This window comes from Coturnix japonica, chromosome 14 (genome assembly GCF_054131305.1).
Source record: "Coturnix japonica strain WE chromosome 14, WE-NBRP24, whole genome shotgun sequence".
Taxonomy (NCBI): Eukaryota; Metazoa; Chordata; class Aves; order Galliformes; family Phasianidae; genus Coturnix; species Coturnix japonica.
The window spans coordinates 3,365,432-3,382,522 of record NC_140676.1 but is presented as its reverse complement, the minus strand read 5'-3'; the positions used below and the strand labels follow the sequence as shown (position 1 = coordinate 3,382,522).

The 17,091-nt window shown below is 41.6% G+C and overlaps 1 protein-coding gene and 1 long non-coding RNA gene across 4 annotated transcripts in view; one reads left to right on the top strand and one right to left on the bottom strand.

Annotated features, from left to right (window-relative positions):
* The window catches only part of IGF1R (insulin like growth factor 1 receptor), a 137,870-nt gene that overhangs the window by 13,191 nt on the left and 107,588 nt on the right, over positions 1-17,091 (bottom strand). The window contains exons 11-20 of one of the 2 annotated variants that reach the window (XM_015873184.3): positions 14,076-14,362; positions 12,526-12,662; positions 11,366-11,525; positions 10,383-10,485; positions 8,984-9,054; positions 8,268-8,497; positions 7,871-7,981; positions 6,726-6,885; positions 4,350-4,479; positions 85-219 (exon numbers count right to left, since the gene is read on the bottom strand). In XM_015873184.3, the coding sequence (XP_015728670.2) occupies positions 85-219; positions 4,350-4,479; positions 6,726-6,885; positions 7,871-7,981; positions 8,268-8,497; positions 8,984-9,054; positions 10,383-10,485; positions 11,366-11,525; positions 12,526-12,662; positions 14,076-14,362 (1,524 nt within the window). Of the gene's footprint in view, positions 1-84; positions 220-4,349; positions 4,480-6,725; positions 6,886-7,870; positions 7,982-8,267; positions 8,498-8,983; positions 9,055-10,382; positions 10,489-11,365; positions 11,526-12,525; positions 12,663-14,075; positions 14,363-17,091 lie in introns of both variants that reach the window. The other variant, NM_001323201.1, reaches the window with a different exon arrangement.
* LOC146758435 (uncharacterized) lies at positions 5,089-10,009 on the top strand. 2 transcript variants are annotated; one of them, XR_014934295.1, is made up of 3 exons: positions 5,121-5,211; positions 6,342-6,509; positions 8,255-10,009. It is a non-coding gene; the product is annotated as an uncharacterized LOC146758435 (long non-coding RNA). The 2 variants fall into 2 exon arrangements; XR_014934296.1 differs by lacking the exon at positions 6,342-6,509 and having other exon boundaries at positions 5,089-5,211.

Here is a 17,091-nt window from a genome sequence, read left to right as displayed (position 1 = left end):
CTCCTGTGGCAGACAGGGCAGAAGCAGACACAAAGGGATCATGAGGAATAAACTGAGCACTGAGTGGTAACTGCCGACACTTACAGCATATCAGGGCAGTTGTCTGGTTTTTCCAGCAGGCCTCCTTCCATCACGAAGCGGAGCACTTGCTCATTGGTCATGCCTTGGTATGGCTGCTCCGCTAATGTTGCAATCTCCCAAAGTACAACACCAAAAGACCTGGAAAACAGAAGAACTTTAGAAAGCCAAGTAATGTTTGCGAAGATATTTTTCTTCGATGATGCTCAGCAAGTCGGTTTCTGGGGGAATTTTCTTTTTACAAAAAACTCTCTTAATTTCCACACCGTAACCTACACATGAGAGCTGATCGCAATTATTCAGTGGTCCAACACTGTTTGTTCACAGTGGTTCTGCAAAGGTCGATCAGTAAGAAAAGCCACTACAAGCTCCTTGCACTGACCAGAGGCCTCCTAATTCAGAGGACAGCTAAGCTGGGTGCTTGTCTGGACAATCTGCACAAACCTCATTTCCCCCTCCCACAGCTCTGAGTTTGGACTCAAGGTGCCTTGGGAGGTGGAAAGAGCAGAAGAGAAGGAAAGATGCAGGTAAGGGAAGAGGAAAAAATATTGTTCCTGCCAACCTCCTGTACAGGCTGAGGAGCTGAAGAGGTGTTTTTTAAAAAGGTCCAACAAGCCCCAAAGTGACAGAGACAGCAAGGAAAAAACAACAACTGTGCGTTAAAGAAATGAAACCCAAAATCTCCCTGTAACATCTCTCAGGCACTTCTGATAGCAGCTGAGATGACAGTGAAGCAGAACTCTAAGCTTTCCTTCCAGCACAAGCTGCTTTTTGTCAGAAATCCTAAAGTCTCACAAATCTCATTTCAAAGCTTCAATTTTTCCCTATCACTCCAGGCAGCAGTGAGCTAAACAGCAAACACACCCACTGCACCTGTGCATCTCATCTGCCTCCCCATGAGAAGCAAATCAACCAACCTCCGCTCCCCAGGCACAGAACACTGAGCAGTACTTCCCATTTGCCTCTCTGCTCTGATTTCCTCCACATTCCAAGTGAAAAATGCAAAGTAAGGACCAAGGCATTTTAAATACAGAAACAACTAACGGAAGTGATATGTGAAAAAGGCTGAGAAGTGGTAGAAATGTTCTCCAGATCCTCAAACAAAGGCCCTACAGTTTGCTGCTTCAGCAGTACAGCTGAGTCCCAGTGAGAAACCCAGCTACTCCTTTAGCAACATCCTGACACAGAGCTCCTGGCTCTTCCTCCCTAACTACAAAGGACAGCAGAAGTGAAAAACAAGTTTGTCTAATAATACAAATTGATTACTGGTGAATAAAGATAAACACAATTATGTAATTGGACAGTTCAGATGTAAATATCGACACTTTCTAAAAATACCTCGATTTAAAATTAGTTTATTGAGCAGACAGATCAAATTGTCTGCCCTGCATTCAACAGTCATCTACTTTTAGAGCTGCTGCGCAATGAACAAATCCAGCTGCTGTCCTATCTTCTGTTGCTAAAATGCTGAGTCAAGCACAGGGACAGAAGTATAGACCCGACAGGACACTGCTGCATAACCAGGGGTCCAGCACTATTAGAGGGTTATGGTACAGAGGTTTTTATCTTTCTGTTATCCAGTGGATCTGAAGCAGCTTGTGACTGAAGCCAGAAGCCACAGACAGACATGCAACTGTTTGCTTTTCAGAGGGTCAGATCAGCACCTTGGTGGCTTTGAAGCTGCTTTCATCGCTGCAGGAATAAGGAGAGTATGTTCTGCACATCTCCCGGCCACATTATCATAACAAATACACTTACACTGCTCCTTCAAGGCAACCACTATCTCTGGAAGAATGCAAGATGCCGAAGACTTATTTATAGAAGCACACCCTCATCCTGAACAGTATTACATTCATTTTAAAACGTTCTCCTACACAACAAGTGTTCTCTCCAACTACAACAACAACAACACTCTTGTCTAATTACCTCATTCTTCAGCCTGGAGAGCAATAAAAGAATGAACTGCCAAAATAAAGCTCCACCCTTAAAAACCTCCAGACACTCTTGTGCAGTTTGCCATCTCACCTTACAGCTTATAAATCTTACACTCTGACCACTCGCAGTTTTGTCTTTGTGACATTTTGGCTTCTAAAACTGATCTCTAAGAACACAGACCAAGATGTCGCAATTTCCTACCAAATAGGCAGAAAAAAAACCTACCTACTTTTCTTTTTTTTTATGTATTGTTTGAATAAAAACATGAACGGCCCCTCAAAAGGTTTTCATAAGCTCAGCAAGTTTTCATAAGGCAACTTATGAACGGGGACTCATGTGACTCCACCTGGGCATGAAGAGGCCTTCAAGGTACACAATTAAAAGTTACTGAGGAATAAACTAGAGGAAAACACTGCACATTTTTTATCTGAGTCCCTATCCATGGATATGTGGCAGATGCAAGTGTTGCATATTCTAAACATACAAGTTCCTTGTGTGGAACTTTGCTCCTTTGCTTTGCTCCTAAAGGTAGCATGCCCACGCGAGCTGCATTTTAGGAGAAAAATCACTTCAACAGTCGCAAACCATGGCAAAGGCAAAGCAAAGCACTGCTGAGATCTGTGGACCTGTGGTCCAGCAGATGATGTTTTCCTCCCTGTATGCTTCCAACTATGAATCTGTCAGATCTGACTCTTCTCCCCTGAGTTTCCCAACACTACTCTCAGTGAGCTGCTTTCCTTTATGGGACATCTGCAGTAGTCTGGCTACAATACATTCCATGTCCCGATCCTAAAATGCAATACTGTTTGATCAGTCTTGCTTTGGACAATGAACACTGTGTTTTGTTAGCTCTAAGAGAACACATACACTTCCTGCAACAACTGAAGCACACATTCAGTAAGGACGCCTGACTTAGCATCTCAATCTGTTGTTTTTGTGTGAGTGTTTTGGAATCCAAGTTCACTTTAAACAAGGCCACTCAAGAGTTGCAGGTGAGAAGCAAAATCTGTGTGAACAACAGCAATACATCAGCAAAGCTGACAGCCAGTCTACTACAGACATGAAACAAAGGCTGAAGACGAGGGCTGGATGTGGAAGTTCCTGTTTGGTGGTTAGAAGCAGCAGGTCTGCCAGCTCCTCACTCTAGGCTAAATTCACTTCTAAACCTGGAGATTTTTTGAGTGATGTATTTCAGATCTGTCTGCTTTGTGAAGCCATTACAAGTCCCAGAATTGTTTTACTACAGAGGGACTGCCAGAAGCGTGGTTCTGTTAGGTGAACGGCTGATGAGGGCTTCCCCTTCAACTCAAAGTGGATATTTTCACTGAATTCCAAGTTTGAGGTTAAGTAACATTCCGATGCTTTGCTTTTCCACTTGTTTTTCAAAGTTGATGCTGTGGATTGCAGCCCACTGACTCCAAAATCCTCAAGCTGTTTAAAGAAAATGCAGTTTACTACTAAAATACCATTTCTACTGACTTTTAGGCATTTGGAGGCAATCAGCTGCCAATTCTGTAACGAATCAGCAGTAAAAACATCTTGTTAAGGAGGCAGAGAAACCATAAAAGTCTGAGTAGAGGCAGAGGTTTTGCCTGTGCACATTCATCTTTTGCCAAGGCCTCTCCGTCTTTCTGCAAAAGCAGAAAGAAGCAGTGGGGGGGCAGGGGGTGATGGGGAGAGAGGAATGTTCCAGAGTATTATTTCTACTAAGAAGTTTATTTTGAAATTTCCTGAACGCCTCTATTAATAGCTTCACAGATACAGCAACTAAGCAATGTGCTTTTAAAGAAAAAACCTATTTCCGCATCTCGTGGTATATAAAGCAAGCAAAGCCCCAGATGGAGGAGAATATACACGAGGGAGAGCTCCAAAGAAAAAAAAATGGTAGTGTACACAAACTGTCTGCAGGAAAGCAGAGCTATTTACACAGAAGGTTTTGATAGAAAAGCAGGTCAGCACCATGAACCTTTCCATATTCTTGGCAACTTCTAATGCTTTTCTTGAGGGAGGGCAATTTGAAAAATGACAACTTGCTCTTCCAGGTGAAGGTAATGTTCTTCACTGCACAAGTGATTTTACAACTCACAGTGGGAAATAAGCTGCACCTCCAGCTATGGAAATCCATCTAAGGCTCTGCCTCTGAGGGCACAATAACCTTACGAGCCCTTGATTTTTGCAACAGAAACAACAGAAAGTAAAAAGTTTTGCAGTGGATAATGAGAGCTACCTTTGAGGAGCCAGAAGCGGCAGGATACTTAATTAAACCTAGGAAAACAAGAGCAGAAACCAGAAAGAAGAGGGGTAAAACTGCTTTTTCAAAACCCCTTTTTTGTTACCAGACATCGGAGTGCGTTGTGAAGACTCCATCCTTCAGTGATTCCGGGGACATCCAGCGGACAGGCAGCAAACCCTTCCCTCCTTTCCGGTAATAATCTGTCTCATAGATATCTCTTGTCATGCCAAAATCTAGAAGGCACAAGTTTTGTTAGTCTGCATGATGAAACAACAAACACTGCACCTTACTACAAGCCACTGTCATCAGCAGATATACAGTTTGGTACAAAGAATCTTCCACCTGCCAGCACAGCACTTTGCCTTGCAGAGCCTTCACCTGCCTGCCCAGGGCTGGCTGCCTTGTCTCTCCTGGAAAAATCAGCAGGCATTTTTACCATGGACATCAGCAGTCAGAGCTGGATCCAGATCAGCTCTGAATGATTTAAATATGTTATTAAGAAAAGTTCCACAGTTTACATCCAAGCCTTGCAGTAAGTCAAATCTTCTGAAGTTCACGTCATACATTAATCTGCTCAACAGTCCAGTGTGTGTGTGTTGTTTTTTTTCTTTTTAAAGAACGCAAATAACTCTTTTATTTCTTATCCTACAGCCTTTAATTAAAGAATCTCATATTTTGAGGTTAGTGCTTCTCTCACATTTTTCCTCCCTCAAAAGCAAGTTTTCAGTTCCTACGTAATATTCTACCTCACATTCCACAGAGGATTAGCCTATTCATCTATGACTAATGCAGACCACTATTAAAGCCACACTCCCAGTGACACGTGTCATGCCCTTAGCTATAAATACGTAAGCATTTGCAAGGCTTGGCCTAACACTGTCTGACTGGCACTCACTCCTTCCAGTTTTTTCCATACCACCAGCTTGATGCACACAGACTGGTTGGGGTTGTACGAGCCTACTCAGGTAAGCAACTTCACTTCCAGATACTAACAAAAACTTAGTAAATCACATGTGATCAAACTGCTTGCTAAATTAAATGCTATCTGCTGGCATAGAAAGGCTTGGACAAAATCCAGTTTATCACTTTTTGTCTTGGAAATGTGGAGTGAAAAGAGAAGTCCTCCAGCTTAAGCAATTCTCACAGCCATTACTACAAGTCTACAGCTTGAATGAGAGACCGCTGATGCTTCTCATTCCTTACCTGCTAGAGCTGCTGATACCCCAGTGATCCTGACTAACAGCCCCATCTGTGCAGCTATTCCATCACTCCCACACACCAGGCTCATCTTACCCCCAGCAGAAAGGAAAAGTCTTTTAATGCATAATGCAAATAAGTAACAGGTATGCAATGAGCATAGGACTGCCCAAAACAAAGCTCCTCCTTTGAGATCTAAGCAGTCTAATCTGGCGTGTTCCAGCCAAGATGCCCCTCAACTGTGTCCACATGAAGTGATTTTCTATACAGGCACACAAACAAGTGTAGTGCAGCATATTTCATGAAATGCTTTCTGGGTAACCATGCACCATGTTAAAGGGAGGAAAACACACCACCTTGAAATCACAGCACTGTAAAACACGCTGGAGTAGGAATGCTGGAATGGAAAGGATTTAAGGCTGACTTCCTCAAACCTGCAGAAAATGTACAGAATCCCCCAAAGATCTCATTTCCTAATTAACTGACTCAAAATGAAATCATATTTTCTTTCTCCCAAATGACAGGATTACTTACACAAATTATCAAAATAGCTGAGTTAAGCTCAAAGAAAAAGAATTAGTTTCCTAGAGCAGAAGGCTGTTACCATACATGCTATTTTAATATGCACAACTTAAAAACAGCCAAAAGCTCAAAATCACTCTCTGGAGGGAAGTCTAAAAAAAAAACTCATCTGACACTGTTTTGGAGGAATGGTGAAAGGGGAAAATAAGTGGTGTTCTAACAGCGGAGCAGAGGAAAAGCCGTTCTGTTGTCTGGAAAGCAGCACTGCAGTTCACACTGGAAAGCATCCAGCTGAAAGTCAAGCCTTACGTTCCACTTCTAATTCAGATACGCTTTAAAATAATACTGATGTTGTTTTTCTTGAATCAAAAAACAGGAGATGGAATTATTTCTGTGCGCTAACAGAAGAGCAAATGACACACCAATGGTAACCGTGCCATCCACCCAGATGTCTGCAGCATCTGCACCTCAAATCGTTGCCTCACCCGCTCCTTCTAAGCCTACATGCTATACTATTTCCTCAATGGAACAACAGCAAGGAGAGGTATTCCAAGAGTTTCAAATCAGTGTTGACTGCTCACACGTCCTAAATCACAGCTAGCCTTCATATGAAACATATTTCATCCTGCAGAAACTACAGCTAAGCTCATAAACATTTTAAAAACAGATATAAAAAAAGCTCAAATGCCCTCTAAGATGTTGTTTTTTCAGGATGATGCTTTTCATTCCTGCAAACACCAAAAAACACCAAAAAACACACCTCCGATTTTCACTGTGAAATCTTCTGCCACCATGCAGTTTCTTGCTGCAAGATCTCTGTGAACAAATTTGTTGAAGTTGAGGTATGCCATCCCATCAGCAATCTCTCCTGCCATTTGAATCATCTTCTTCAGAGTTGGAGGTGCTTGGCCAGGATTACTCTGAGCAGGATTAAGATGATAAAACATGTAAGGGGAAAAGAAAAAAAACAAAACAAACCTATTTCTATACCAAACCACAAGGTATTTTTTAAAAATGATGAGCACTGCAGCACCCGCTTGGAGGGAAAAATGGGCATAACAGGCTGGTCTACAGACAGAACTCCCATACAGTCCTTTTGCAGTAGGCCATGGGCCATGCTACCATAGGGAAAACAAACAAGAAAGACTTTTTAGTATAATGGTGTTGTTTCTTACACCTGAAGAGCTTAAACAGTTTATTCAGCGTGGATGTTTTCTGTATCCAGTCACTTCAGCAATCTGATACGTTCCATGTTCTCCATTTATACCACATACATTTTCTGTTGCACATAACCATGTGCTCACATTCTGTTCCTGTGAACTACTCACATCAGAAATTCTAGATCATTTCACCAATGGCAAAAGACAACCACTGGGCTCATTCTCTACAAAGTCAACTATGTTTTCTATGCTCAGTGTCATCTTTCAGACCCTACATCACAGGGGGCAATTTTAGCTGTTACGCTGATGGCCTACATGTTGAAGTACATAAGTGTATGAGCAAGCACACTGATTTTTTAAATAGACAGGTCTTATTTGTAATTATTTTCCAATAGAGGCAACAGGCAGGATGTAGAGCATGAAACAATTATCCTAACGTGTATGCTTCAACAAGCCAATCTTTTCAACGTCTTGACAAGAATTAGGCTAGACAAGGGATCTAATTCAGATGTGGAAAACGGAATTGGTACCACAAGACAGGGCCTATTCCAGGCATCACACTGGGCTATTTGCAGTAACTAACTCATAAAAAAAAGGTGGTGCAGATCACAGGGCAGCGTGTTTTGTTCTTAGAGCTTAAGGACAAGGGCGAGAAAGGCTAATTGCCTGCTGCTTCTGACATGATGCCTTTTTGCTCAAGATGATTTTGAGTGAAGAAATAATAATAAAACAAGTCATGACTCACCTCTGTGTCTGGCCTCAATGATCTTAGATAACTTTTGAGGTCCCCACGTGTCATCAGCTCCATGATAACAAGGGTAGGCTGGCCCTGAGAAACAACACCTAGCAGGCGAACCTGGAAGAGGAAAAACAAACGCTCAGCTACAGATCCCACTAACCGAACTGCAGTAAGCATTTATTCATGTGATACATAGCCCCAGACACCCATGAAACAGTGGGAAATGTCTGGAAGCAGACTTGCTTTCTCTCTGACTCCTGCTGAACAGCAATATTCTAATGCTTATGAGTTGAAGCTAAAACCCAAGCACCCCTTCAGCCAGTGAGGACATGCCCCGAACACCCTCCTGCTGTTAAAGCACCACGGCCTTATCAGTCCATCTCGTTACAGGTTCAAGACTTACCACATGGTGACAATTGAACTCCTTCATCACAGAGGCCTCGTTTAAGAACTCTATCCTCTCACGCATGCTTGCAGACTCATTGACCGTTTTGATGGCCACCCGGGTCTCCGGCTCATCCTTCACCACTCCCTTGGCTATTCCCTCATACACCATCCCAAAAGAGCCTTGCCCAAGCTCCCGGCACATGGTGATCTTCTCGCGGGGCACCTCCCATTCATCTGGAACGTACACTAAGCAGAGAGAGAACATGCCATCACATTCTGTTTTCCTAACTACTGGGATCGCTTTATGATATCAACTGTCTGAACAACTTTACTGTAAGCAAAGCTGGACATCATTTTAAGACCCTGAATCATGCATGTAAAAATGATACTTAGCACACAAATACATCTTAAAAGGAACCTTAAAAGAATGCAAAGGGACTGGCAGAATGGGATAAAAAATAAGGAACCTACTGCTCACAACCAGGGTAATTCAGGAAACCCACCCAAGTTAATCTCAGCTGAATAAACTACAGGAAAAACTTCAGAAACTCCCCGCTTTCAATAGGCAGACAACATTCACATACAACTGCCTATTAATTAACTATGGGTGTGCAGATACAATGAAGAGAAAGAGGTTTTACCACATCCCTTTGTCAGTGTTTCATACCTTCCCAAACCAGACACAAACAGAGCACACAGAACTGAGAGCACAGAGGCTCAGCCCACACTTACCGTCCGAAGCACTGAAGTACTCAGGGTTCACAGACGCATACAGCACTCCGTTGCCCAGTCTGTCACTGTTCCTGTTGAAATACATTTTTTTTTTTTCTTTTTTAATCTTTGAGCTCAAGTAATTGCAGACTGCCTATTCTACAGCTTTTCCACTGTTTGCTCAATCACGAAGTATTTACTGTAGGTGGAGAGCTTTTCAGAGAAAGAAGACAAATCACGTTCTTATTCTACTTCACATAATCAGTGGGAAAACAGCTCAGAACATTTTTTCCAGGAAACCTGCAGTCTTCTCTGCTGCTGATGTGGTACAGAGAAGTGTAAACACACGGTACTTTCAGCTGCTAGGCAAACTTCCTTTAAGAAAGGCAGCTGTGCACTGATACACCCAGGAGACGTATGGCTTTAACATCACCTGCTTTTTACTGTGAGGCAGAAGTGAGCTAGCAAAGAACAAGGTGTTTTTTTTCATTTGGGTTTCTGTTCAACTACTTTATAAATTGCTTCTATTATTTTACTTTCCTGGTGTGATTTTCAGAATAAGACGTTTATTGAGAGTTGTAGGAGTTCTTGCAGGGGGCAAAGCTGTACAAACAGAATTAATAATCAGACCTCAGAAAACCAAAGAAAACATTTTTGTGTGCTAGAACAACAGCTTAAAGAAGGATGGGGTATCAGTTGCTCCACTCTGAAAAGGACATGGGAAGGCCAGCAGGTACCTCACTTCACTAGAGGCAAAGCCCTTTCTGTAGTGCTTGGGAACTGGGATTACAGCGTGCACACAAAAGGATGAGAGCTGGGACACTCAATGGGCATAATTTAAAAGTATGTGTAACAAAAACCTGCATGCTTAAAAAGTTGCAATACTGAACATTTGCACTGACTTCTGCTAAGTTCTCATTATGTATTTCAATTACATTAAAAAAATCCCTGTTTATTAAAGTACAATACTAAGGAAAGCGAATCAATTGAGTGTTCTGTCCAGCATATAAATATTTGTATGTGTATGGAAGGAACTGAAAAATAAAACAACTTCAGAATCTGCAAGAAACCAAATTAACCTCATGTGAATGAAGTTTATAGAGCAACCTGCATTTCAAAGCACCTGATTATAAAGGTTCAGCATCTGCCATCACTGTCCCAGTTCCTGACAACCCTTCTTCTGCCCTTTCAAACACGATCCTGTAATAAAAAGCCCCTTTGCATCCCAAGCAGCAGGCAGATACTGGCTGGTAACTCTACACCACCTCCTTCTACACACCAACAAGGCAGAATCCACTTTAGCTTCTCAAGTAGTCTGAAAGCTATTTCACTTCTTATTTTCTAACTTGCTCCACAGACACAGATTTGAAAATAAGCATTCCCTTCCTACAGTTTGGCTTTAACCACAAGTATAACTCACCTCTTCTTGTTAAAGACATACAGCATTATCAGCAAACCCCCAATGATGAGCAGGAAAGCAATGGGGAGCACAATTATCAGATGGAGGAAGTTGTCATAGTTTGCTGCTGCAACCAACAAGAAAACAATTGTATTAAGGTTTCTATAAAATCTCCATTAACAAAGAAACATTCAAAACCCACTCAGTATATTTCCATACACGGGAGAAATCAAAGTACTCATTTTCTTGTCTGATGTGGAAAAATGTACTCAGAAACACGCCCTGACTGCAGATGAGTGGAATAAGAGAACAGAGAGTGAAAAGCCTCAGCTTTGTACAGAACAGCGTCTGTCAGGAGTTTGGTTTCACATGTTATGCTTGAAGACTTACATTCCTTAGTGAACAATACAGAGCTGTTCACTTGTATATCAACCTTTCTTTTCTACCACCTTTTGTTCACCTTGCCATTGCTCGTACTTCAGAAGATATTCACGTTGGTTCATCAGATTCCGACAATTAGAAAAACAAGAATGAATAAAAGATGGAGGCTGGCTTTCTGTGGACACAGCTGATCTTCAGCTAAACACAGATGTTCTCGAGATGGTCTCTGTGTACCCTGTACAGAGCTATTCTTCCAAAACCTGAATCGCTGCCATTCTCAGGGGCAGTATCCCTCTTTCATCAGTCTTTATGACAACATTCCTAACATCAATTCTAAAGTACAAAAAATCATACTGAGTTAAATAAAATCTGCCAGGCCATATTCTTAGCAAATCATTGGTTCTTACATCACTTTGTAATTCAAAGTAGGTGATTATCACAGGTTCTGTACCATTCAACTCCAGTATTTAACTACTAACATTACACTGGGCTATAAGGTGGGCATCAAAGGGAGTGGCAGCAGTGTGCATCAACAGGTAGGAGTATTCACAGTAATGTAAACCTTAGGACTATTCAAAAAGGCAAGTCCCCAGTTTGACACAGCCAAGCAATACTGGTCTTACATTTGGGTTGTACATAGAAAGAGACTGGCTCAGTCCAAGATCCATTTCCAGCCAATGATGTGGCCTGAACTCTAGCAGAATAATTTCCAGGGTTCAGATGAGTCAGCTTCGCCCCTCCAAGCTTCTTGTATTCCTGTCTTGAAACACATTCTCGTTTCTCCTGGAAGAAAAAAGCAATTTGCAGTTCATGTTAAGATCTTCATACTCTTGGCTCTTCAGAAGAGGATATGGCTGCAACATAAGCTGATCTGTATAACTAAATACCCCATCTGATTAGTTTTAATTCAAACAGCTTAAAGAGATGTGGAATCCAAAACCTGACAAAATAAGACAAAGGAATGAGACACTGCTTGCTGCTGAGTGTTTAAAATCACCATCTCCATCACTGGGCTGTAGCAGCACTCAGAAAGAAGAAACTAAAAAAAAAGATTCCATTTTGTGTCTCAGTTGGGACCAAGTTGAACACTGTTCAATTATTAAAGACTTGGTAAGCTACAGATCTCTGAAAGAAAGCAGCTACCATAAACACCATACTCCTAAGAATACAGAAAACAGGTCTATTCTAAAGATCACATTTTCGGTGAAAGTCACAAAGGTAACTTTTGCTGTGCTACCAGATCTCCAAGCTTTTTATTACAGCCTGCAAATGATTAACAACAAACTATTAAACTATTAATTTGTACAGACTGAATGTACCTAAACATTGTATCCCCCCAACTCTTACTCAGTTTTCAGATACATATAGTTTTTTAAAGCTTAATAAAGGTCATAACTTGGAATCCCTTTCAGATTCCCATTTACAAACTGCAGGTAAGCCCTTTGGGCAAAAAACTAATATGGAACTCCAAAGATTAATGTGATTGCCAGACTGGCTGCTAAGTCACTGTCTGTGGCATCAAGTACTGTGTGAGCCTCAGCAAACTCAAGTGTGACAATGTTGGCTTTCAGTTACAGAGGATCTTTACGTAGCACTATGTCTTTTGTAGCATAGAAGTCAAAGCAGGGAAAATATTCTAGAACTGCATTTAAACTGGACTCTCTGGGGCTGAAAATACAGGCTGAAAAATTCTACCTTGGTTAGACAGTCTGATGTGACAAGATAAAAGTATAAACTAGAATAACAAGCAGTAAATATTAATAGAGAAGTGTCAGATCCTCACCTCTCCATGCTGCCCATACTTGATTTCATACATTAGTATCAGCCCATTTGGATTTGTAGGCTCTAACCACTTCAGGTAGACGGTGTTTTCTTCTTTTGCTTCCCATGCTACTGTTCCTGGAATGTTATCTGCTCCCTCTGTAAAATATTTACAAGTAATGTGAGAAGAATACCTACTGCTAGAACAGGAACTTAGGCAACAGTTGATGGTGAGGGAAAAAAACAACAAATAAATTTCACACTATTCTTTAGGTCACAAAGCATTGAAGTACTATCTGAAGATACAGAGAATAACAAGCATTGGGCGAGGTCTGGCAGGATAGACTAGCACTGCATGAACCGCTGATTGTCAGAAATGAGGGTGTACACACAGCTTCATCAGATATCAGTGCTGTTTTAGTAAATGTGCTATATTTGCATGACATGGAACTGCTTATCAGCATTTGGTTCTTCATTCCAAGCCTTTCACTACACCAAAGCCATGCAGACACAGCTAGTCCCAACCAAATAGCTGCAAACAACAACCTGCTAGAAAGACAGCACAATCTGCCCCACCGCCATCCCTTCTCTGTAAGTAATCTTAGGAAACTCCTCAGTCTAATACCGGGTCTCATCAGCAATTCAGCAGTTGTGTTTATCCCCAGTCATTTTCATTCTTGGCCATTTTATCATTTTTATTCAAATCCTAACAGGAGCATGAAGACAGTTTCAGTCTAAATAGCTGGGAATGCTTATGTCCTTGTCCCAGATCTTACATATCTCCTTATTTCCTTGAAATAAGCAATACCTTCACTGACAGCTGAACCCAGATCATGAGGGAAACAAAGCAGAATTACTACCGCTCTGCATCAAATATTCCCAGACATCTGCTGGAGTCAGCAGCTCTTTGCTGAATGCACAGGAGCTTACACTAAAATCATCTCTATTCTTCTCAGAAGAAGTACAATCTGTATAATTCCCAAACATGACTGGAGCATTCAGTGTTTTTTATTTGAAGTATTCTAGATGCCCGTGATTGGGCACAAAGCATCTCAGTACTCCTCCTGTTTCCAGGCTGGACAAATGCTCGGTCATTATGTGACAGAAGAAACATTTGGCAAGCATTTCCACCAGCAGAACTAACATCTGTAAACAGTTCAGCATGAACACAGCAAAACTGAACACCAGCAGAGAAACGTTCCCTTGTCTCTATTCAGCATGCAGGGAACTGAAGAATAAAACCTTTTCATCCATCGTTGTCTGTGCCTCTCATCTACAAAGCTGGGAAACTATTTCTCTCATAATCATCTAGGTACTGGAGGCAGGGCTGCCCTTCTCCAGATCAGAAGACAGGCTCAATACAGATGACTCAGTACACAGGAGAGACCAAACGAGACAATTAAACTACTGCAACAAACTTTCATGTAGTTCCAATTTATCTCCTTGTGTTCAATTTTTATTTCATGCTCCCAACACTTTCTCTATCTGTTTTCAAAGATTTGTCCCCCATGAGATTCAGCTCTTCCCAGACAAAAAGAACGCAACAAAACCTTGATGCTTATGAGAGCATACCTGAAGGCATGGTTCTTGCAAAGACAAAGTTGGAAGCACTGCAACCAAGCGTGTCAGCTTCATGGTTGCAGCTGTGAATATCAATGCGGTAAAGAGTAAAAGGCTGGAGATGGGAGATCACAGTTCTCTCCTTGCCATCCACTTTGGTCTCAAAGAACGGGTATTCCACCTCACTCTCCTCTGCATCAGAAACGTTGGTGAAGTGATCTGCCCCAGTTGTGTTCCTGTTTCGAGTGGCCAAAGTGGCATTTGCAATTCGGAACACATCCCTCCTCTTCCGATCAGGTCTGTGGAGAAAACACACACAGGAAAAAGGCCTCAGAGAAAATTCACTTTTCCTCTAGGTTCAGGAAAATTCATGAAAAAACACTGTAAAATAAGTAAGTGCTATTAAGAAAAAAAGCTACATAAATAACATGGCAAGGCAAGAAAACAGCTCTCTCTTTAGCTAAACCTGCAGTGCATCGGGACATCGTATTGCTCACTTTTGGTTGGAAATCCATCTACACTCTGAAGCTCAAACTGAGCCTCATGATACATGTGCAAACTTCTGACCACCCTGGTGCTGGCACAATAAACTGAATAGCAAAGACGGATTCTCTGTTATTTAATGAGCAAACTGGATTTGTGTTTAATGACAATAATGTTGAAGCTTAAAATAAAAATCATATGGTAAAGGTTTAAAAGGTTGGGGAAAAAACCATTCTGAAGTTTGCTCGAATAGCAAAGCTAACTCTCAATAGGCTTAACTTGTTGGTCTTTTCAGATACAAATGAACTGCAGAACTTTGAATGCACTGGACTGAGAAAAGAAACCTTGGTAAGCAGCTGAAAGCCATGAAAGTCAACAGGCACTACTACGTGGTCATTTGTTTATCTCTGACTCTCTTTACTTGCTGTAAAGGAAAACTCTTCCTAGATGAAAAAATGCAGCACTAATTTTGTGTATAGCAGAGTCCAACTTTGCTTTGCATCCGTATGAGATTTGTGCACTGAATTAAAAACGTGAGCATTTACAGCAATGCTACAACTTTCCCAAGTCTAAGGAACAGCTATAACAGCCAGGCTTGAGTGGCATGACAAACATCAAGATAAAAATACTCTAAAAATATTTTGCTGGTATGAGCTAATCAACACACAGCGGCTAAATAAAAGACATGTCACTTGATCACATGTCAAGTCTGCATCTGTTTTGCCCATGAGCACTAACTAGGTAGGCAGGAGCGCCTCTCCACTTCCCACTTTCCTCCTCACTGAAGTCACCTGCATTGCTCACACCTGGATAGCAGTGCACCAGGGCAATTAATTGGGCTGCATCCCGCCCCACCTGCCACCATTGAGCACCTGGTCAGCACATGGATCTCAGTAACAAAGGTGAAGTCTACCACATTCCTACCAGAGTAAGGTGCTGATCAGGTGCGTAATGTCTTCCCCAAGCACACAAAGGGAATAAGCAGATACAACAGGAGAAACTGATTCACTATCTGACGAAATGTCAGAACGTTCAGTCACAAAGCACCACGTTGCAGAGCGAGCCAAAAAGAGCCTGACTTGATTTTGGAATCTGGCAGAGAGTGGATGAATATTTTTTTAGAGTTGCCTATGAAGTTTTCCAAAACCCTTTTACTGTGTCTTGAGGAATCATTCTGACACTCTCAGATGCCATGTAAACCACAGCACAGAAATAAACGAAGACAAGAAAGAAGCTTGAGTTACCAACAAATTGTTTTAAGAAACATACAAGCCAATTTAATCTCTTGTCAGCGGGATGCGTGAGTATTTCACAGGAGATGTAAAGCATTTGTTTCTCCTCTGCAGTGATATTTATGGAAGTTACTAACCCTATTTAACTTGTTTTGGAAGAGTACCCATTGACTGTTTTGATTCAGTGGAAAGAAAAAACTTTTCAGGTCCTAAAAACATATGGAATGACCTCCACCAAACAGCCCCACAAATCCTGTGATAAAAGCAGTGAGATTACAAAGCTTGTTTCCAATCAACAGAAGTACAAATTAAAGTATGAACCCAGAAAGTGTGTCTTAATCCACCACCTTATGGGATGCAAGATTTTTGGTTGTATCTGAAAAAAAGTACATATCTCCCCCAGCTGGACTTTGGGGAGAAACAAAGAGACTTGGTGGTGAAAACTACAGTCATATCACAGAGAGAAAAAGATGTACAGGAAAACAAAGGCAAACACGATTAAAACATCAAGAGCTTGGACACTACTGCTTTGCTGTCAAACAGCTTCCTGCTCCAGTGAGAGGCACAGATAAAGACAAAAGAGCAAAAACCCAGGAAAACAAGGAAGAGGCAGGAGATAAAAACATGAAAATTCATCTGTTCTGTTAAAGGAAGTAAGAAGAACAGGACTTTGTAAAAATGAAATCAAATTGACATTGGTCAAAAAACCAAAAGCAATTTAAAATGAAAACTAACTGTTCGAAGAATCATAGAATGGTCTGGGTTGAAGAGGATGTCAAAGATCATCCAGTTCCAACCCCCTGCTACGTGTGCAGGGTCACCAGCCACCAAACCAGGCTGCCCAGAACCACATCCAGCCTGGCCTTGAATTCCTGCAGGGATGGGGCATCCACAGCCTCCTTGGGTAACCTGTTCCAGTGCATCACCATCCTCTATGTGGAAAACTTCCTCCTAAAAACCAACCTAAACCTCCCCTGTCTCAGTTTAAAACCATTCCCCCTTGTTCTATCACTGCCCACCCTTGGAAACAGCCATTCCCCTCCTGTTTACATGCTCCCTTCAAGTAGTGGAAGGCCACAATGAGGTCTCCCTGGAGTTCTTATACACTATGTCAAGTTTGTAATTACTTCTGAGATACCTTCTACTACGAACAGCATGCAACTCATCCTGCTCATTACAGAACAAAGGAATCTCATGAATAACTTTTCATCCTGTGGTCACAAGCATCTGTTCAAGACTAATCAGAGTCTTAACATTTGAAATCTACCTCATGACTGCAATAATCACAGTCATCCAAGAATTGCACACAATAT